At 38.1% G+C, this 22,662-nt stretch overlaps 1 protein-coding gene across 1 annotated transcript; it reads right to left on the bottom strand.

Moving 5' to 3' along the window:
• Positions 1 to 325: 325 nt before the first annotated feature.
• Positions 326 to 20,862, bottom strand: LOC121524685. Its single transcript, XM_041810145.1, has 3 exons — positions 20,738 to 20,862; positions 7,200 to 7,340; positions 326 to 742 (listed from the first exon to the last, which is right to left on the bottom strand). The coding sequence occupies exons 1-3, from the start codon at positions 20,805 to 20,807 to the stop codon at positions 555 to 557; spliced, it is 399 nt and encodes a 132-aa protein (XP_041666079.1). The 5' UTR covers positions 20,808 to 20,862; the 3' UTR covers positions 326 to 554.
• Between the last annotated feature and the right edge of the window lie 1,800 nt (positions 20,863 to 22,662).

The raw sequence follows: 22,662 nt of genomic DNA, 5'->3' as shown, positions 1-22,662 counted from the left end.
ATGCTTTCACTGTACAATCCTACACAGAACCACATGCAGTGTGCTCTCCCAAGCTTAGCCTGGGAGCTTTATGGCAAACTAAAAAAATATCCTTAGTAGTGCAAAATAAACAGCCTGTGACTTTAAACAACGCACTGCACTTGAAGATGTGACCTAAAGAAAGATTATAATGTTCTTAGCGGAGAAAATGGAGTCATGTTTTTGAGTGTGAGTGAAAGTAAGCCTCTATAGTGTGTAATTGCATTTTTTAATGAAGTGACATTATGATCTTTCTTTCATTGATTTACCATAGCACTATTTATACTCTATATTTTAGTAAGTGTGCACAATAAACCACAAATGACTTCTGAAGCTTCATCTTTGTTCTGATGAAACATGGCTATTTAAGTCCAAGCTCACAATGTGACAAAAGCTATGATTTTCAGGTGCTCATCAGTAACACCATACTGAGTCAAACTCTCATTAAGCCCTAAACATGAGCATCTAAGAAGAGAGACGAGAGTTTCTATTATAAAATACTTTCCCAGTAGTCCATTGGTGTTATTTCCTTCATATCAAAACCACATCCTCAGCACCAGGAGGCTGAACAGTGCACTGATGTAGTGCAGTGTGCGTGGATGCCAGGAGGGGGCGCTGTTACATAGGTCTGAGTCACAGCAGTGGATGCGCACCCCTGGCAGCTCCTGCTGCTGGCAATGTCTGGATGTGGCACAACCGCTGGTCAGGACGATACCCAGGGCCGCTGTATGGACAGAAAAAGAGATGATCAGTCAGAGGAAGAGTGACAAGCTGGTGTTTGGATCAGCAAGAAAATAAAGCACAAGTAAGCAGCAGATTGTGCAAGTGTGTAATGAGGAGGACATTAAGAAGACATTTAAAGGCATACACCAAAGGATGTGTCCCTACAGAGGGGAAAGCAAGCCTCTGACAAATGGAACATCATGTACTCATGAGTGCAGAACATAAAAACATGCAGAGGTGTTGTCATAAAAAAAGATTTCTCTTAAGTTTGTACTTTTAATCACATTTACTTAGTTACTTTATATTGATTTGAGTTTTTGCCGCTTAAAATGCAGAATTTAATGTCATGCATCTTCTCAAAATAGAAAAGGTAACATATACATTGCAGGGGCCCTCTGGGAAGTTAGATGCAGTCTGGCAGAATCTCACTAGGCCTCTTAATACATGACAATGTTATTGCTGTGCATTCACCTGTCTGTGACCTGGCTTTTCCCCGTACTCTTCCTTATTTTTGTTGTTCATGGTTGTTTGATTTTGTATTTTGTTGAATTTAGACCCTTTTCAATTATTTTTTCCATATTTTTCATGTTCTCTTTGTACCTTATTTATGAGATAGATTTGATAAAAATACATTGCCCAGAAAATGCAGAATTCTAATCTGAGAGCAGAAACACTTTGGCTCATCAAACACTAAACAAATGGTAATGAATTCATTTATGCAGCTTCTTCAAACTACACTCAAACTTACCACTAATCATCTTATTGCATAACTAAATCTGATAACAACCCTGTCATTATAATCCCTTAAAAGACTTTACATTATTTTAGTTGTCATAATCCCTTAAAAGATAAACAGCAACCCATATCACAGATACAGTGGGGGAATATACTAGTTTACGGTGCCTTTAAAAAGTATTCACCCCTTGGATGTTTTACTCTATAAATAAAGAGTTCATAACTCAATCATGGTAAATATGTTTTGGCTTTTTGGCAAAAAATCTCTTTAATATCAAATGACAACAGATTTCTACAAAGTTATGTCAATTACAATTACTGCATAAATATTCACCTTCTTCAACTCAGTATTTAGTAGATGCACCTTTGGCTGCAATCACAACACTGAGTCTGTGTGGATAGGTCTCAATCAGGCTTGCACATCTGGACACTGCCGTCTTACTCCATTCTTCTTTGCAAAGCTTTTCAAGATCTGTCAGGTTCCACAGGGATCAGGTGTGAACAACTCTTTTCAAGTCCAGCCACAAATTCTCTGTTAGATTGAGGTCTGGGCTTTGACCCTAACCCTTTGACGTTCACCTTGTTGTCTTCAAGCCATTTCTGTGTACCTTTCTCTGTTTTCTATGGGTCACTGTCCTGCTAGATGATAAATCATCTCCCAAGCCTTAGTTTACTTTCAGACTGAATAAGATTGTCCTCCAGGATTTTCTATATTTTGCTGCATGCTACCTTAAGAGGCCTTCCAGGGCCGGCTGCCTAGAAGCATCCCCACTGCATGATGCTGCCGCCATCATGCTTCACAGTGAGGATTGTGTATTTTTGGTGATGTGCATTGTTGTTTGACTTTTTTTCTGATGGCCAAAAAGCACAATAGTCTCATCAGACCAAAGAACTTTCTCCCACTTGATCCTGGAGTCTCCAACATGCCTTTTGGCGAACCCTAGTGGAGATCTATTATGAGTTTTCTTCAACAGAGGCTTTCTCTTTGCCACTCTCCCATGAAGCTTTGACTGGTAAAGTCTTTTCACTTATATTGTTTATACAGAGACTTAAGTCACCTTAGATTTAAGATATGACATCATCAGCCTGCATGTGGTAGTGGTGTAGTTGGTCATAATCATAGTTACAAAAAGAAATGTCTGCATTTCTGCTATTTTATTAGTACTGAATGCTACTTCAATGAAGTATTTTTAAAAAAACAGCAAAAGCAGAGGAGTCCATGTCTTTCAAGGGTGCAGCACAAACTATGTGTAGCCTTTCTAAATCTTTTTCACCAGTCAAAAATCTAAATTCTGTTTGCTGCAAGCAACAACCTAATGCAGCCAATGCAGTAGGGCACAAAAGACCATCAGTTTGTTAAAAGTCCACATGATATGTGCTCCAAAACCCTCTCTAGGCCCCATGTTAAGACACTCATTTTACATTTCTATGACCTGATACAAAAATGATTTTGTTGTGTATTTCTTTCTTATGTTGGGGTGTTTTTTTTTAAATAACTCATCCGGTTAACATTAGGTCAAATAGTTTGCATGATAAGGCAAATTAAGGGGTGTAGCTGATTTGAATGGCAGGTGCTTTGAAGCTGTTTAGATTAGGCTTCACTCACAGTGCATCCAATTACAAACATTAAGCTTTTTGCTTTGTTCATGGCGTTTTCTCCTTTGGAAATGCTTGACAAGTGGCTACAAAAGCTATATATGCTCGTATTCTCTTTCTCCATAAGCCACAGATTAGTTGGACGCAGCATTTCCAACATATCCTAACAATGGCAAAACTATCTCTTCAGAAACCAATGGGCAACATCATTGACATCACAACACATAGACAGTATAAATAATAGAGAGATCAAGAGGTGAAGCCAAAAGATTAAGGGCTCTTTGCTAACTAGCTGCAGTATAGCCTAGATCAGAACCTGCCATGTTAACAGAGGAATGAAAGTAACAAAAACTAAATGAGTAAAGAAAAGTTGATTTAAAAAACTCACAAATCATAAGATGGAGTGATAACGGTGCATTTGTGTTGAAAAATTGAGTCATAAATTATGAATTGATTTGATTAATTTGAGGTTGATTTGATGGAGATGGTTGCAACTTGATTAAAACAGTGTCAAATTTGATTATTTTAATTGTTTTTCATTCTTCATTAATCATTGAAAGCACAAACAATTTAATCTATCATGTAAGGAAAGGGGCCTCAAGGGTGAAAGTAACAGAAAGAATAAAAACAGTTAAGATGACTAAAATGCATGTGAATTAAAATATCAAGTGATGAGAATGTTTGTGAAGTGACAATAAAAGCTGTGATCCAGTGATTGAATCATTTTGTTACTTTGACATTTATTGTAAGCAACAGGCTTTTTTTACTTCCTCCTAAAGAAAATAGTGTTCTTTCACTGAACCACTCAATTCTTGACCTTCAATGTCTAAAGTGCAAGCAGAGGAGAAAGCAAGCAACCAAGTGTTTCTAAAGACTTTGGTTTCTATTTCAAATCTACATTAATTTTGGCCATTGTAAGTGAGAAATTAAATTCTGATGCTGATGTTTACAGTTTTACAAATGTTAATGTTGAATCTGAAATGTGCTCCTCTGGTTTTGGATTTAAGGAGTTCCACAAACTCAACCAGGAGCAGCCGGCCAGTAGGCCAGTCAGTCAAGCCCAGAAGTGAAATACAGGCTATACACAGGGATACAGAGTATATTCTTCTTTTACTAGGATAGTGTGACTGTGACCGTTTATCTGAGATGCTGTGAATCTCAGAACGGAAATACACGCTAAAACTTTCAAAATAAAATCGGATTAAATGTCAGTTTAGGGTAAAGGGGAGGGGTTCAGGTAGCGGTTAGGATACCAAAAGCTTGTCCTCCATGAAAGAGTACTAATGCAGCAAGTGTAGCGTACGTAGCTTCGTTGCCTGTGTGAGCCACGAACATAGCTCAGTCAGCTGTGTAATCAACGTAGATAATAGAGCTATGTAACTACTTTGATAACTACATTAGCTACATTGCTAACAGAGCTATGTAGCTAATGAAGCTAAAACGTTGGCTTTCAGAGCTACCCATCTGCATTATCTACACAGCTAAGTTACCTTTAGTTATGTTTGCTAAAGCTAACAGAGCTATGTAGCTATTGGAGCTGAAGCTAAGCTTTTAGAGCTACTTATCTGCATTATTTGCATAGCTAAGTTACCTTTAGTTATGTTTGCTAAAGCTAACAGAGCTATGTAGCTAATGGAGCTAAAGCTAAGCTTTCAGAGCTACCTATCTGCATTATTACGTAGCTATGTTAGCTTTAGTAATCTTTGCTAAAGCTCACATTGCTCACATCCCATTGAAAATTACGGCATTTCCTTTCTGAGATACGGTATCACAGATAATGATGTGTGAGAGCGGCCTTCAGAGATGTACGGTTTGCAGTCAGAGCTATCTCTCTTTTTAGTTTCCATAGAGTACTTCTAAATCTTATATATCCCTTGATACTCATCTTTAAATGGTATGCTGCATTTATTTTTTTTTGCACACCTTACTTTGCCTCTAATGGGCTAGTTTCCTTCATATGTTGGTTGGGAAGAATAATGGTAAGTCGATCAGAAGAAGAGTAGGGCAGGTCATACATTGTGGTTCCCTTGGACATCAAGCAGTGTGAACAGAGCTCACTGCACTAATTTCTGTCAGCTTTCTTCTCCCATCATCATTTTATAATGATCCTTACCACCAATAGTCAAGCAGCAGAAGTTGAGTGTTATTGTACACATTCAAAAGACCGTTGTAATTTATTACTCCATTTTCAAATCAATTGCATTTTTTATTATTCAGTCTTTTGAGTTTTAATCACCACCAGTTTTATCATTTCAATTTTGTTACTTTCACCCCTCATGGGCGGAAATTTGAAATTAAAACATACATCAAATAATTTTTTCCTTAGCTGTGTTCCTGTCACAGTAGTTAGTTATTTTCATGCTAAAATATGCCTGACGCATCACTTTTCAAAGAAGTTTGGTTTAATTTTTTTTCTGTGTGAAAAAAGAGGACTTTCTGTCATGATTGATATCTGTGTTGACAAGTATGGCTCCTTGAGTGTTCTTTTTAGGATTAGAGAAAGAACAGCATGAGGACATGACAACAGAACGCAAACGTCAGCGAGCTTTCCAAAAATGTAAGTGCTTGCTTCAAACAGACACAATAATCTGTTCTGCTGTGGACTGTAGCAACCTGGAGGATCTTTAGTGTCTTATTGATGAGGTTAATGTGTGTGCTGGTTAGTGGAAGGGTGGGGTATCAATTCTGCAGTTCAACCAGTCAGACTTCTGACTTGGCTCCAAATCAGAATCAGTATCTGAATTAGTTTCATTGGCCAAGTGTGCAACACAACAAGGAGTTTGACTCTGGTTAGCTTTGCTCCCAGTGTTAAAAAATGAATAAAACTTTAAAAAGTTTTAAAATTCACATTTATATAGGTACATGCTCTTATAGGTATTTTCCTAGTATATACAAGTCTGTGTATATGGATTGTATGGTTGCAAGAATGCTGACTAGACATTATTAGAAAGATAAAACACATAAGGATGTGTACTGATTTACATAAGGGAGATAAGATACTTTAAGATGGTTGATTAGAGCACATGTGCATATGAGGTGAGGTGTTTTACCACAGAGAGCCTACTTACTTCTTTTTCTTCTTACTTGTTTGAGTTACAGTGAGTAGATTGACTACTTACAGCATTTAAGTATTAATAGACTAAAGTAGAATTAAAAACAGTAAATAGATTAATTAGTGCAAATATGCATATGAGGTGTGGCTTTTACCACAGTGAGCTTTATTACAGTGCTGAAGTAAGTGTGTGGTGTCTGCCATAATGTTCCTTCCTGACCCTGGAACAGCACAAGTCATGGATGTCAGGGCCTGGCCCAGAGGTATGCTGCTTTACTTTTGCACAAAAATGAAATTTTATACTAATATAAAGTAAATAGTTCTGCACAGTCTGTGGTTGGATGTTGCTGAGAAGCAAGTTAATATAAAAAGAAGGGCATGGACATTGGATACAGGACAGATGTGTTTCTTGTGAAGGACAAAGGGGAACTGAACCTTAAGACTCTTATGGAACTTCACCAAAATCGGATGGTTTTGAGTTTGGCAGGGTCACATGCAGATTAACAATCTGACTGGCCAGAGATTACAACCAAGACACTGACACAAGATTCTGACAATTACACGGTGTCTGATGGGCTTGTATCTTAGCGTGTCACTTCTCTTAGCAAAGGTGCCCCATCAGCCTTTTCAACATGACTGAACTGAGTTAGACGTCAAGCAAAGGAACAGCTGGATTGTCCACGCTTGCATGGATATCAGCAGAACCACTCATCAAACCGTCACTCTCCTGTCGAGGCCTCATCCACGTCCTCCATTTGAGTCAACATCAAACAGTGAGTGACTTGTAATTTACTCAGCAAAGCACACCAAAGTAGGCTTATGTAACTACCCTCAGCGCAAGGAGAAATAAAATATTCACATCAGCGGACAAAGAACATTAACATGGAAGTATGATTAAAAATGATTATGCCAATGTCCAGTGGTACGCCAGAGTGAATTTACTAATCTCCTAATACAGCATAAATAGTCATCAGATAAGGGTCAGCAGTTCACCAAGTCAGAACAGAAAGAGAAAAGATGAATACATTTGGAGTTAGATTGTTTTTTAATGTTGTTAGTGGAGGTTGTTACTCACTACTCTCTGTCTTGATGCAGAAGCGGTGTTTGAAGCCTTTGTGTGAGTGGGTGCAGGTGATGACCTCTGGGTTGGAGCAGCCCACGTCCACGTACCTCTGGCCCTGGATGATGTTGCAGCCATAGCACTGCAGCCCTTTGACTGCAAGGAGAAACACAATATAATGACAACTTTGAGAGTGCAGTTACACATTATGTGTTGACTTGCTCAACTCAAACTACCTCTGAAAATAAAATTATTTAGTGCTACTTTAGGGTATAAAAAGTGAAGAATACACAGATTGAAAAATCATTTCCATTCTACACAATATATCCTAAAGCTGTAATCACAAACACTCACTTTAGAACACTTTAGAACATTTCAGGACATCCTGCCCCTGAAATCTTCCTGATTTGCTTATTTACACATCCCTTGCTGCATGAAGTTTTCCCTTCGTGCAGTAAGTCCAACAATGTAATGATAGTTGTTGCCTTTATATCAATGCTACATCCACCTGGAGGTCTCCACAGTATCAGTAAATTGACTTTTTATCTATTCTAGATGTCTTTTTATGCCACATGCCTCATCCATCACTCCACATTCTTACGCTGATGGTAAAGGCTGCTATGTAGAGTGGTCATCAGTATTCATTCATATGTATCTATACACATTCACACACCACTGAAACTGCAGTTAGCCCAATTTGGGGTTAAGGGTCTTGCACAAAGATGTATTATTATGACTCTACCTACTGAGCCACATCCGCTCAACAGTAAAACAAATGCAAAGGTACATACTGGCAAAGTGAACATAGCGTGAAGCAGTTTCCTTACATGCATAAAAATTGCACCAGTTACACTGTAGTCACCTGCTATAAACCCCTCCCTATGAAGCACCCTCCTAGTTATGGTAAATGTTCCTGAATCGTATCTACTTTGGTCAAATCTCCATCAACTATAATCCCCATGAGAAAAGCCTGACAAAGTCAAGGTGAAATATTCTGACATCTGTGTTCACACTCACAACTCTCCCTGAAATGTAAGAGTTTTGTGTGTGAAAAGAGTGAAACAGAATGTAATGTGACCCCATGTTGGATGTCAGTGCAACTTTGTTGACTCACTGAGTCACGACAGATGATCATTCCCTTTTGAGTCTGGTTTTGCTCAAAGTTGAAAACCAACCACATTACTCTTTGTGTAAAGAATCCTTAAATAACTTTAGCTGTAATTTGGAATCTGTAAGGCCCTTCCTGTTTTGTCAAGGTTGGCCCTCATGCCTTTTGTGATCTGTCTATTCTTAGCTGCAGGTCATTGGTAGGTCACCACCTGGTCACGCTTGATAAGTCTCCTCTTTGTCTTTAAGATCGAGAGGGGTCAGGCTGCACACCCCAGATCTCAGCCAGCCCCTTTTGCAGACCACTAAGGTGTGTCACCACATCTTTCAGAATATGATTTTGCTGGTACAGCATTTGGATGTTTTTTTAATTCAGGTTTATTCCTAAACAAAGTTGGGCAGTAACATTCATAATCATAAATTTGTAATCCAGGGTTAAATTATAGACCCTTTTTAGAAGTAGTTACATCAACAGTGGCTTGCTTGCATTTTGGCTAATGCTGATGTAGCTTTGCTAGCTAGCAGTAACATTTCTCCGTATTAGCCAATGCAGCAACGTTAGCTTTAGCAACATAAGCTTTAGTAAATATAGTTGATGCTTACATAGCGACTTTAGCTATGTACGTCGGTAGCTTACTTATCTTAGGCAAAGGTGGCATAAGCTAATGTTTTCAATGTAGCTTCAACACCTTTAGCTTTAGCTACATTAGCTACATGACTATTTTACATTAAGTTGTGAGATCTGCAAAACTGTAAAAGGAGTACAGTCGTCTGCTATGTTAGTTACATAGCTAACAAATCTTTGCTAGCTTTAGCCTCAGCTACTTTAGCTGCATTAGAGTGTTTTCATGAAGGCTAAGCATTTTTGTAAGCAGACAAACATTTTGTAATAAGGCTTTGCATTTCAGGTTTTCGACTTCTGGCTTTTTGAGAATTAAATCCAATTTTATTTTGTAACTTCGAGCCTTTATTTCCATCCTGACAAAGGCGGCATCTCACAGTAGTGGTCTCCAAGAAGAGTTCTCTGAGTTTTGTGGTCTACAGCCTGAATGTCTTGCTAGAGGCCGACTCCAAAACCTTCAAAAAAGGCCCATGAACAACCCCACATTAAAAATGTTGAATTCAGCAGGAGAAAGTAGCATGTTTACAGCCTGATTCAAAAAAAATTTTTTTGTTTTGATGGCTCATTTCATTATTAGTTTACGCTGTATGAGGCTGACATTATTTTTTAAATCGTATGTTAATTATAAATAATTATTTGAGGCTTATAGTTGGCTGGTCTGCAGACTAGCAGTAAGATAGCTCCCTTTTTACAGACTAAGCAACATTTCATAAATAAAACAAAAACAGGATTAAATTATTTATTGACCTGTTTTAGTAGTTATGTGAATGTGGCTCAAGTGAGCAACTATTTGCATAACTACATTACTTCTAAAATGTGTATAGCTTTAGCAAACATACCATATTCAAACGTAGCTAACAGCTTTGTTTGATTTTGCATTAGCTACATTACCTGCATTTTTAGCTGCATTGGCTTTAGATTTCGCTGTGTTGCTACATTATCTATGTAGCTAACGTAGCTTTGTTAGCTTTAACTTTAGCTATGCTAGCTGCTTTAGAGTGTTTTTATGGAGGAAAGGCTGTTTTTTCCTGTGTACCTTACATGATTAGGCTTTGCACAACAGGTTTTTGACTTTTGACTTTTGGTAGCAAACGGGGGTCTAATCTGATTTTATTCTTCATGTTTAAGTATGTATTTCCGTCCTGTTGGATGGTGGTGGTGGTGGAGGTTGGGGGGTGGGGGGTTTATTTGAGATCTGTGATGTGCAGTCGGACTGTATTGTTATGATCAGTCAACCCATCTTTTCTCTTTCCTCTCTCCTTTGCTCATTTTGGGGCGCAGTGTAACTTTACACACATCATCCACTTAACCCAACAGAAAGCCCACTGACCAAAACACTTTTCATAATGTACTGTGTTAGCTGTGGGCCTTATTATGCTTCTTTTATAAAGCTTTGCTCCATTTTGGTTTGACTTTGCCTCCCTGGAACATGTGTCCTGTCTAGGATTGTATCTTCACAAAATAAGAGGAGAAACATGTAAATGATAATGATTAGCCTGTCCATTTTTTTAAGATTTATTTTTGGGCATTTTTGTGCCCTTATTACATAGAAGAGGACAGTGGATAGAGTCAGAAACAGGGTCAAGAGTGGGGGAGAGACATGCGGTAAAGGGCCTCAGGCCGGATTCAAACCCGGGCCGCCCAGGCCACCTGCTCCCCTTCACCTGTCCTTTTGACATTTTCACCAAGTGATGGGACATTTGAGTGTAGTGTAGACAACAACAACAACAACAACAACAACAACTAATAATAATAATAATAATAATAATAATAATAATAATAACTTTATGTAATAACTTTTAGTACCTTTAAAAACAAATCTTTACAAAGTGCTTTAACAGACATAGCAAAAGCAAGAACTCAGGGATTAACAAAAAACAAAGAACAAACTAACAATAAACTAGACAGAGAAAGTCTTTATAATCAAACAGAAAGTCAAAACAAACTGAGATATGGATGTCTAATTACATAGTTAAAGGAAAAGGAAGGACACAGATGATGATGAAGGCAGTTAAAATACTGAGAGATGAAAATATTTAGGAAAAGACAGTGATAATATATGACAGTAAAATCATGAACACATATAAGAGGACACATGAGAAGATGGCATATAAGAAGATGACATCACATCATTAGCAATAAAACAAAAATAAGAGGAATAATAGCAGATAAAAAGAGAGGGAAAGGAAGGAAACTTAAAAAGAAACAAAGGAAAAATAAAATGAAATGAGAATAAACGTCAGATGATATTAAGATGGCAATGGGAGGAAAAGTCAAGGTTAAAAGTAGTAAGAGCAACAAGATGAATAAAAGAGTGATAATAAAATAGGCTGAAGGAAGTTTCACATAAAAGCAATTCTGTATATATTATAATATAAATAATATATTACCAAAATATATATTTTATATTACAAAAAGTGCATCAAAGGTGGCCCAAAGCGCATTTAATAATACATGTGATTTTCTAGAATTGTCCTGTAGTAATGAGACATTTTCTTTAGTTTTCTTGAGACTCATTATCCTATATCATGAGAGTTGAAAAGCACAAAACAAACAATGGAATAGGCTTAACTTAGCTGGTGAGTGTCTGCAATGGCAGCACGACATGTCATGACCTGGCCTATCACACTGACCAGCTTACTGTTTCCTGGATCTCTAGAAATAATCCAGTTATCAGAGAGCTTTGTTAATTTGAGGTAATGAGATAAATTGACCAATTATAACAGGAAAAAAAGAATACTCTTATCTTGAACTAACAAGATAACTTAGCCAAGATCTCAAAGAAAATGTCAAATAATTTCTTAAACTCATTAGAAAATGTGTTAAATGAAGCATATCCTGTACAATATAAAATGCACTTTTGTATAATCACATCCTAGTTCAATATGTGACTGCTGCTCCTGTTTCCACTGTGTTCAAGTCATTATCTTCATAAACACACCATGATATTACTTCTTATTTGTGGTCAATCATTTTCAAGACTATTTCCCTCAATTTGTGCCTGATGGAAATTGGTTTGTTCCTGATGACCCATTTTTTTGGCCTGTGCATCAAAATATTCCATGACATAATTTGGCCTAGTTGTGATTCTAGTCAATTCTGAGTGTGTGCCAAAATAACAGAATCTCATTTCAAACTGACTGCTGCTGTGAGAGGGGTCTGGCTTCAGTCCTACTTTTTCTGACGACCATTCTCACAGACCGTTTATCTGAGACAGACAGGAAGTGCCATAATTTTCTGGTACATCGTAGTTCAGGTTTGAGATTTCTTTTTTTCTTTTTTTTTCAAATTCAACTTTATTCTTAAAGAAAGTCTGACGGCTACATTTATGAAATAACTACAATACAATCATTACTGACCAAGAAACATTTCATAAATAAAGAGAAATGTTAGGTGTAATTTGAGTTTAAATTATGTAAAGACCACTTTTAGAAGTAGTTACATGAACAGTGGCTTGCTTTAGCTTTGTTAGCTTTAGTCTAAGCTTACATAATTACGCTACCTATGTAATTAATGTTACTTCAAGCCAATGTAGCTAAATTAGCTATAGCAATTAAGCTCTAGCAAGTGTAGCTAAAGTTAACATATGGCATATCTGTGTAGCTTACATAGCTGCTTTGTGAGCTTAGCTTTAACTATGTAAGCTACATAGCTTCATTAACTATGTAGCTCAGTTAGCTACATAGCTCTGTTATCTACGTAATTATGTAGCTCTGTTTTCTACATAGCTTTCACAGCTAATAGAGCTACCTAAGCTACACTTGCTGCATTAGAGTGTTTTCATGGAGGACTAGCTTTTTTACCTGTAAGCAGACTGTTTACTTGGCTTTAATAAATATTTTGTAATTAGGTTTTGCAGGTCAGGTTTTTAAGGTTTAATATCCTAACCATTACCTTAATCCTTACCCTAACCGATTTCATTTTGAAAGTTTTAGCGTGTATTTCTGTTCTGACATATAATGCACCTCCGATGAAAAGTCTGCATGAATGCTGTCAGAGATGAACAGTCACAAATGTAACTAAAGTTAATGTAGCTACATAGAGAACATATCTGTGTTGCTTATATACTTGCTTTGTGAGCTTAGCTTTAGATATGTTAGCCACCTAGCTACATTAGCTATGTAGCTCAGTTATCTACATAGCTACATAGCTCCTTTTTCTATGTAGCTTACACAGCTAATGGAGCTACCCAAGCCTGCTATGTTAGAATGCTTTCATAGAGGACAAGCTTTTTACCTTTAAGCAGACTGTTTGCGTGGCTTTGCAATCAGGTTTTGCACGTCAAGTTTTTAACTTTTGGTATCCTAACCATTGCCTCAACCCTTCCCCAAACAGAACTTCAGTCTGATTTTATTTTAAAAGTTTAAGCTGTTGAGATATGCTTATCAGATGAAAGGTGTGAGTGGCCATCAGGACACAAATGAACAAAGGCTAATGTAGCTATATTCACAACGTATCTGTTTAGCTTACATAGCTGCTTTGTGAGCTTAGCTTTAGCTATGCTAGTAGCTCAGTCATTATAAATGATTTAGCTTTAGCAACATTAGTTTTAGCAAACATAGATAAAGCTAACTTAGCTATATAGATCATGTAAAAACATAGCTTGCATAGCTGCTTTGTGAGCTTAGCTTTAGTTATGTAATCTCCAAAGCTAACACAGCTAACAAAGCTACGTACGCTGTACTTGCTCAACAGAATGTTGTCATGGAGGACTAGCTTTTTCATGTTAGCAAACTGTTAATTCCGCTTTATTAATTGTTTTGTAATCAGGTTTTGCGGGTCAAGGTTTTGATTTTTAACTGTTGGTATCCTAACCATTACCTGAACCCTTACCGTTATCCTATACAGAAATTTAATCTGAGTTTATTTCGAAAGTTTTAGCATGCAATTGTGTTCTGAGATATATGGCATCTCAGTTGAGCGGTCTGCAGCCAGACTGTCTTGGCTGCTGTAGGTACTCATCTATCCTAACAAGACCGACCTATTGAAATGTATAAGTTGTCCTAGATACATCCGTATCCTCTTAATTTCAATAAACCTCTGGCTCCAAATCCACATCAGAAGCACCTGCATTGACTCTGATTTAAATTTAAATGACCTTTGTAACAAGTGGAGAAGTAGACTTGAATTACAGCATCATAGTCCTGCTTCCTCAAGCTATGCAGCACATAAACAGTGCAAATTAGCTCATTTAAAAGCAATCCCCCTTCATTTAACTGAAGGCAGTTTGTTGCTTTCCAAGGGAGCATCCCAACAAGTAGCACTGCTGAGTTTGATATTTGTCCTCATATTGATCTTCTCTTCTCTTCTCTTCTCTTCTCTTCTCTTCTCTTCTCTTCTCTTCTCTCCAGCTTGTGCTTAAGAGTGACTCACCCTCAGTAGTAGCTGCACCCTATCCCGAGCTGTCTGCCTGCCTTGTGATCTCAAAGCTATGTGTCTAGCACTCACTGCATGTAAGCATTGGAAGCAACAGCACATGGAGAGGAATGGAGAGGGGCTGAATCAACATGCAGCTTGTTAAGGCTGTTTACCTTTCCCTTTTTTATAAATGACACCTGGAAATGATAGACACAGCTAACACGATCATTTGCCAGGAAAGGTTTGGTGGAGGAGCTTTCACACACTCAAACACAGGAATTTGAAGGCACATCTCTTAAAAAATGAAATGCACCAAAGGCTCCTTTCATCTTTAGTTCTAACTCTCAAGAAAGTGAGGCTAAGCTTAAACAGCACAAATCCGCTGGAGCTTAAATGGATTGTCCGTGAATGTAGACCACTCACACACACCTGTGCCCGACCTCGAAAATCCAAACCTCACACACACACACACACAAGATAGGAGATCAGCTTTGGCTTTGAAACCAATCCTGCCTATTTATCTGTGCAAACCTGGGGACTGAGTACCGGGGCAGAGAGCGGACATGAGCCTCACGCTGCGTCTGTTCGGTTAAATAGCCCACCAAAAGCTCTGATGGAGCTTTCAGGAGCAAACTAATCCCGGGCAAATGCTCTTACAAAAATCACTTTAGAAATCTGCTGGAATCAATGTAAAGCCTCACAGGGGACAGGGAACGCATGCCAGCCTTTAGGGGATGTGTCATATTCCTCCCCTGCTGGTGTGCACGATGCACTGAGAGCTCTCATTAATGTTGGAGTGTTTCATTAGAGCTGGGTAATGGTGGTGGAAATAAAAAGCAGTGCAGTGGTCATTTACATCCTGCTAACAATGTGCTTTATCAATTCACTCTGATGCAATGTTGTTTCACTCTGCATTCATGAAACATTGAAACGCAGCCTGGCGAGAGCATCTGTCAACATAATGAGGACATATTGGAAAAGACATTGAGCTTTTCATGGCTCACTGCAATCTATTATAACCACATCCTCTCACAGTTCGCATTGAAAATGTTGATTATCTTTTGCATATTTCAAAATCTACTGTGACCTCAATCCAATTTGATCAATTATTGGTGGGTAAAGCTCATTTACATGAAAACAATGAGCCAATTATTTTTCAGCTTTCATAAGCTATTACTACAGGAGCCTGAAGAGGACATGCATCTATTTTACCCCCTTTTCCCATGATCATGAGCATTTTTTTGGTTGTTTTCTTGAGGTCTTGAGAAATTAATTTCTCATTATGAGAAAAAACAGCTTAATTTTCCTGAGGTAATGACATAAATAATTCAGTATTTTGATTAAACATCTTGAAATTGTGGCTTACCATGGGAAGATTGATTAATATCAGATGTATTGGTGTGAGACTTTTGTATGTTACTATTAATACAATTAGGCATCCATCACATAATGTTCCCTAAAGGTTTAGACTTTAACATACATTGAACAATTAACTCTGTTAACTGCATAAGCCACGTAGATAACTGAGCTACATAGCTAATGTAGCTAAAAAAAGAAAAAGCTTGTTGTCCATGACAACATTCTAAAGCAGCAAGCATGGCTATCAAAGCTCCACTAGCTGTATAAGCTACGTAGATAACAAGTCTACATAGCTAACATAGCTAACATAGCTAAAAAAAAAGCTTGTTGGGGAGCAGGTGGCCTAGTGGTTAAAGGCGCTCCCCATGTACGCGGGCCCGGGTTCAAATCCGGCCTGAGGCCCTTTACCGCATGTCTCTCCCCCACTCTTGACCCTGTTTCCGACTCTATCCACTGTCCTCCTCTATCTAATAAAGGCACAAAAATGCCCAAAAATAAATCTTAAAAAAAAGCTTGTTGTCCATGACAACATTCTAAAGCAGAGAGCAAGGCTAACGTAGCTCTGTTAGATGTGTAAGCTATGTAGATAGCTTACATAGCTAAAATGATTGTCTCCCATGACAACATTCTAATGCAGCAAGCATAGCTTTATAGCTCCATTAGCTAGTAAGCTACAGCGCTTAACAAATTTATTAGACCACCTGTCATATTTGTCTCAGAGACCATCCAGCATCATGAAGTGCTTTAATGCGGACTCTTTCATTTTCAGTGAGCTCTCCACGTTTTACCATTTTGAACAGGAATGAGGGATTTCAAACTGAATTCACCCAAATGGAGCCGGCTCACTGGGCTTCTCTGAGAAGTCAGAAATGAATCAAGCATAACATTCAACCACTAAAACTCATTTTTCTGTTCAGGAATGCAAGTAAATAACTATAATTTGACATATTAATCAAGAAATAAAAATGTGCTTTACTATTTTTTTCAGTTTTTTTTATAAATCGTTAAATTTGAAAATTCATGGATAACAATAATAATTATATTTTAGCATTAAAAATATCATTTGGGTTAAAGAGCTTCTACATATTAGTGTATTAACCATTGCAGAAACATAAAAAATAATTTGGTAATTACCAGTGCTGTTAATTTAGGGCAGCTGTGGCATAAACCTTACTTTGGTTAGGGTTAGGGTGGTCTAATAAATTTGTTAAGCACTGTACGTAGATAACGGAGCTACATAGCTCCATAGGCTTTGATTATGATTATTTTCCCATACCCTTGGTAATGTGCAAGGACATCCAGAGTCCTCCTGTACACCTGATGGTGCCCTAAGGTGGGCTTACTTGCCATTGCACACTTTACTTCAGCCTCAGTTTTTGGCCAAAATATTTTAAAAATTTCTGCACAGAACTATTTATATAAAGCAGTTCTGAAGGCAAAAGGAGGTTCAACTAGCAAGGTGTACCTAATAAAGTGGCCTGTGAGTGTGTATATAAATATATAAATATTTGTTCAACATTTACCAGCCTTGGCTGTTTTTCAGTTGTTTTCTAACATATTAGTAAAATATGAAGATCTGTCAGGTTTTTTTTTTACTTTTCCTTAAAGTTGTGCAGCACCTGGTGTCGATAAATTAGCATAATCCAGATTTTAAACAGGCTATTTATACCTGGAACTGCCTTGTGGGTAAAAATTGCCCCATAAGAAAGCATTTATTTTTCCTCGGTTTCCTTTCACGCCAATAGATACACAACAGACGCTAGTTTGGAAACACTGTTTATTGGTGCACTGCCAAATCAGGAGTCAGAGACCTTGAACTGCAGGCCAAGGGCAGAGCCAGAAGTGTTAGATCTCATCAGCCCAGCACAAATTTAGGAGGGTCCAAGGGCTTTCTCTTCTGCTTACAGGCAGCTATACAAACCATATTCAAGCAATTCAGATACAAATTCAGATTTAATATGCCACAAATCTGTACATCATTTGGGTCAAAAATGTTGCAGTTTCATCTTGACAAAAAAAAAAAAAAAAAAAAAAAAAAAAAATTATTTACAGCCACCATACATGCCTTTATCATTACAAAACCATAAACAACAAGTTGAAGATCAATATTTTTTTCACCTCTAGCATCTAAAAGTTAACAATTGGAACTATTCATTTAAAAAAGAAGAATCATTTTTAGGCTTCAGATGTAGATTTGCTATTTATTGTAACTAGTTTCTTTTTGCATATTTTCTATCTGTACCCTCAGCTATAACAAAAGTTTCATCAAGAGATTCAGAGCTTTTAGGAAACACTGGGGGCTTAAGCCCTGTAAGCCAGCCCCTATCTCTGCCCATGTTGCCGGCAAAATAATAGACTTATTATTGTGAAGTGTTATGATGTGCTCACTGCATTGAGAGAAAAAACTCTAATGGTGGAGACGTTTCAGGACTGAGAGATCATTTCTCGATTGATTTTAGATGCAGTGTTCATTATCAGGCACTGATCCTGTTCTATTTCTGAGGTTAGTCAGCTGTTTATCGTCTGTGGTTAAATAATTGCTCTAAATTAGCACTCTTTGTGAAAATCTGGTGCACTCTAATAATAGGAAAATTTAACCAGTTGGCAGCATAAGGTATGTAGAAATCCAAGACAGTCTGGCAGCAGAAGATTCATCTTTGATGGCTGCTCAGACCTGCGATACACACTGAGACTTTCAAAGTAAAATCAGATTAAACTTCCATTCGGGGTTTGGGTCAGGGTTAAGTTATCGGTCAGGATGCCAAAAGCTAAAAACCTGACCTGCAAAACCCGATTACAAAACTTTTAATAAAGCCAAGTTAACAGTCTGCTTACCCTCCATGACAACATTCTAACACAGCAATCATAGCTTTCATGGCTAACGTTGCTAAACAAGATTTTCTCCCTGACAGTATTCCAACACAGCAAACGAGGCCAACATAGCTCTTTTTGCTGTGTAAGCTATGTAGATAACGGAGCTACATAACTAACATAGCTAAAAGCGCTTGCCCCCCATGACAACATTCTAACACAGCAAGTGGGGCTTATGTAGTTCTGTTTGCTGTGTGAGCTACATAGATAGCAAAGCTACATGGCTAACATAGCTAAAACAGCTTGTTTTATGACAACATTCTAACGCATCAAGCAAGGCTTTTGTAACTCTGTTAGCTGTGAAAGGGTAGATAACAGAGCTACATAGTTAGTGTAGCGAAAGCAAAGTGCAAAAAGCAGCTACATATCTACATTATCTACATAGCTGAGTAAGCTTTAGCTACATTTGCTTAAGTTCACATTGCTAAACATAACTTATAGGCTTATAGTTATGTTAATTAAGTAGCCAGTGTAGCTATGTTAGCTTTAGCTATAGCTAACAAAGCTAATGTGAGCCACTGCTCATGTAGCTTCTTCTTAAACAGGTCTATACATAATTCAATCCCAGATGAGACCTCTGATCTGTTTCATTATTTGATTTATAAAATTTTTAGTGTAATGTTTGTCATGTGGTTATCTTATGAATTTGACTGCAAGACTTTGTTTATTTATAAAGTTGAATAAAAAAAATCTAAAACTGGAAATCTGTTGAACACTGGCAAATTATGGCACTTCCAATCTGAGATAAATGGTCTCAAATGAACAGTCTGTCTGTTAGAGTGGCCATCAGAGTTGTGTGGTCTGCAGTCAGACCACTTTCTAGAAACCCTACATTTTTACTGTTCAAGGAACCCTTTATATAAAAAAATTTCAAAATTAAAAAATAAAGCATATAATGTCTTGGATAATAAATAGCAGCATCTGAATAAGAGCTATATCACTTTCATTTGTTTAAAGCTCCTGTGAAGAACAGTCAGTGTTTGCACTTTTGGCGCCCCCTCTGGACAAAGTGGTAACTTTGATTGCTTTGCTGATCTTGTTATTTATTTTTCTCAAAGAGAATCTCATCCTGATGTCTTTTAACAGCCAAACATGGAACTCAGTGTGAATCTTCGTTAAGGGAGGTCTCAACAGTGCTTTCTTTTGTATGACACCTACCCCCCAGCAGCGGTTACAAACATTCAAGCAAAAACAAAGAGACCTTTTCGCTCGTTTCACTAAGGGTCTAGTTTGCTTTTGTTGGCCTTTAAGAGTCATCTGTAATAATTCCATACTGTTTCATAACCGGCTAAAAACTCTTCACAGAGGCTTTAATGATTATTCATCATAAAACCTTGCATAACCATCAGCTTTGCTAAATTTCTGTTGAATTTAAATCATAAAAAGCCTTTATTCTAAACTCTGCTGCAGCTTTTAACACACTGCTATTATACCCTTGTCCTGCTGTGCGTTGCCTCTGCTCCTCTCATGGACGCTGCCCTATTTATGAACGCCACATCATTAATCGCTCCAAGAGCTCACTTCACGCTCTGGTCTGGAGCTGGGATCAGAGGTCTGATCTGACTCAGACCAAACACCGAGATATGAATCAAGTGAAGCAACATCTCTGCGCGACAACATCACCCCAGTTTCTCCTTGTTTGGTCCCTTGTGAGAAAAAAAAGGTTGCAGCCAAGCCGAGTCAGGTCAATGGTTATTGCTCTGTGGGGAAATTTAGTGTGCCACATATGGATATTACCTATTGTTTGGAGGCTGAGCTATGAACTCCCAGGTCAATTACATGTAGAGCAAAAGAATATTTATTGGATTCTTCCTTTAGCATGGGTGTTCATTATATTTAATGGGACACCTCCTGTTGGTTTTAGTCTTAAATATTCTCCAGCCTATTTTCTATAACCACATACTGCTTTGCTTTGTAATATTTTCCTTTTTTTCTTATTTTAAATAGTTTTTCTTCATTGTATTTACAAAGCAGTACATTGCAAAACTCTAAGGACGTCATGACTATACATTAAAGTATTTATAATGCTCTTTTAAAAAGGTTGCAAGCAAAGATTGCACCTGTGAGATCATCGGTGCTCAGTGCACTTTTTCCTGTCTCACACATTTAAATCTGCACATGCACACATGCATGCACAAACTACACACAAACATGCACACGCAGCTCTTAATCCATCTCGATAGACTCCAAATTGTCAATGCATTCTGCTGCAAACATATAGTGTATAAAAACTCACCCTGTGTCAAGCAAAGTGCCCAAACCGAGATAAATCCAAGCCAGTACACCAGCCAGGTATTTAAAGTCATGGATGCAGCACAGTAGTGGTGGTCAGTGGTCAGTGCTGGAGGAGAGAGAGCCAGATAAATCCTCTGCTCTCATCTAATAGTCCATTAAACAAACATAAAAAAGACAGAGAGAAAACCCAGCACAGATCCCACTTTCCAAAAAGCCAGAACAGCCCTGACTGTCTCTCTCCACTCCAGCGAAGCTCACGCAGTGTGTGAGTGAAGTGCCAGAGAGAGTCCAGTGAGAGAGAGGGAGCCAAGCATCCAGGCAGGCAGGCAGGCAGCTCAGCAGCCAGTCAGGCAAAGAGAGACGAGGGGGAGGAAGATAAATGAGTGAAGGAACTAAATAAATGAATGTCTTCCTCAGCTGCCTCCTCACGTCCTGAGTGGTGAGAGAAGCTGCTGGAACTAGTGGTTTGATCACAAAAAAGGACAGGGTGAAATCCTCTTTTCTTTCATGTCCTTTCATGAAAAGAGAGAGAGAGTGAAAAGGGAAAGAACTGGCTTTTTTAATCAGAAAGATGAAAACAAACAGTGGAGCAGAGAGGGTGGTCCTTTTCCAGTTGGGGCCAAACACATCAATCAAGATTAATTCCTGATTGATAATCCATCGCTTCTAATAATAGCCCTATCACAATGTGTTAAAAGCCCAGGCTTTAAATGGGATGGGAGAAAGGTTGGGTTGTGAGCACATGAGTTGCATTTAGGAGGGGGAGGAAACAAACAAAATCACACACAAACACTTTTTCTCCCAATGGGGCAGGTTATCTACCCCCAGTGTATCACTGCCCTCCCACACTGGGGAGCAAATTCTATCTAATCAAGAATTAAAGAATAAATCCTTTCTTAGAGACTGTAATGCCAGAGGATAAGGCAGGCTTTGCGGTAAGCCCTCATTCCCTCCCCACCCAAAGCAACATATGGTCCAGCCTGATAGATGGCTGCCAGTGATCGCTGTCATTCATATTAAGACATATCTGCAGCGGCGCGCGCACATTTTTCCACATATGTTTCTGTAACAATGCACGGCAGATAAGCTGTTCTTTCATTAGCGCTCATTTACAAAACAAACAATGCCTAATCATGAGCTGTACTTTCTTTTTTTGTTGTGCTTCTGCCACACACAAAGATGCGCCTCTTTTGATTTGTAAGAGTGTGCAGCTGTGTGTCTCCTCTCTGAGGTTTTATTCATGAGTCATTGTTTGTGTGTGTGAGTGTGTATGTGAAAGAAAAACAGGACAAGAGTGGAGAAATGCCAGCAGTGTGTGCTGTCTGTATGAAGCATATGTTATGTAGGGAAAGAACATGTGTACGTGTGCGAACACAAGGGAGAAAGAGGGGAAAATGTGCTGTTTTCAGCTCCAGGTTAATCAATAATCCTGATGTTGTGTCTGTGTGGTTGTTGGGTGGAAGTTTGTGGTGGTTTAAATAATTTTAATCCATTTTTGCACATACAAGTCTTAATATGTGTTTGCATGCAAAGGGCAGGTTGGCAGATTATCTTGGATACTGATGGCTATATAAGGCGGTAAAAGTGACAAAATCAAACAAACAGTGATGACCCATAACTGCCAGCTGGATTTAAGGTCCTGTCATGGGTGAGGGACAGTAAACATTCAGCCAAGAAAAGGTGTTTCATCGGACCCAAATTAGCTAACATCCCCAGGCTTGGGATGAGTCATTGTTTGTCCCTCTTAGAATGTATATGCCTGTATTTAAAAGAGGTGCTCCTTGGAAATTAAACCAGCCACCTTAAATAAAATGTCACTTTGATTCTTGCCTTAAAAGTTGGTCTGTCAAGATTAATTAAGTTAATCGTGATTAATCAGAGTCCACTATAAGTGCATTTTTAAAATCCTGATTGATCGCATGCAAT

This window comes from Cheilinus undulatus, linkage group 17, assembly GCF_018320785.1.
Source record: "Cheilinus undulatus linkage group 17, ASM1832078v1, whole genome shotgun sequence".
NCBI classification, from domain to species: domain Eukaryota; kingdom Metazoa; phylum Chordata; class Actinopteri; order Labriformes; family Labridae; genus Cheilinus; species Cheilinus undulatus.
This window is presented reverse-complemented; position numbering and strand designations above follow the sequence as displayed.

Bases quoted from the DNA above. Each gene is read 5' to 3' on its own strand.
- LOC121524685 (XM_041810145.1), bottom strand. From the start codon at position 20,807: ATGACTTTAAATACCTGGCTGGTGTACTGGCTTGGATTTATCTCGGTT. The intron at 7,341-20,737 runs GTGAGTTTTTAT...TTCTCCTTGCAG, and splicing joins GGCACTTTGCTTGACACAGG to TCAAAGGGCTGCAGTGCTAT. The intron at 743-7,199 runs GTGAGTAACAAC...CTGTCCATACAG, and splicing joins CTGCATCAAGACAGAGAGTA to CGGCCCTGGGTATCGTCCTG.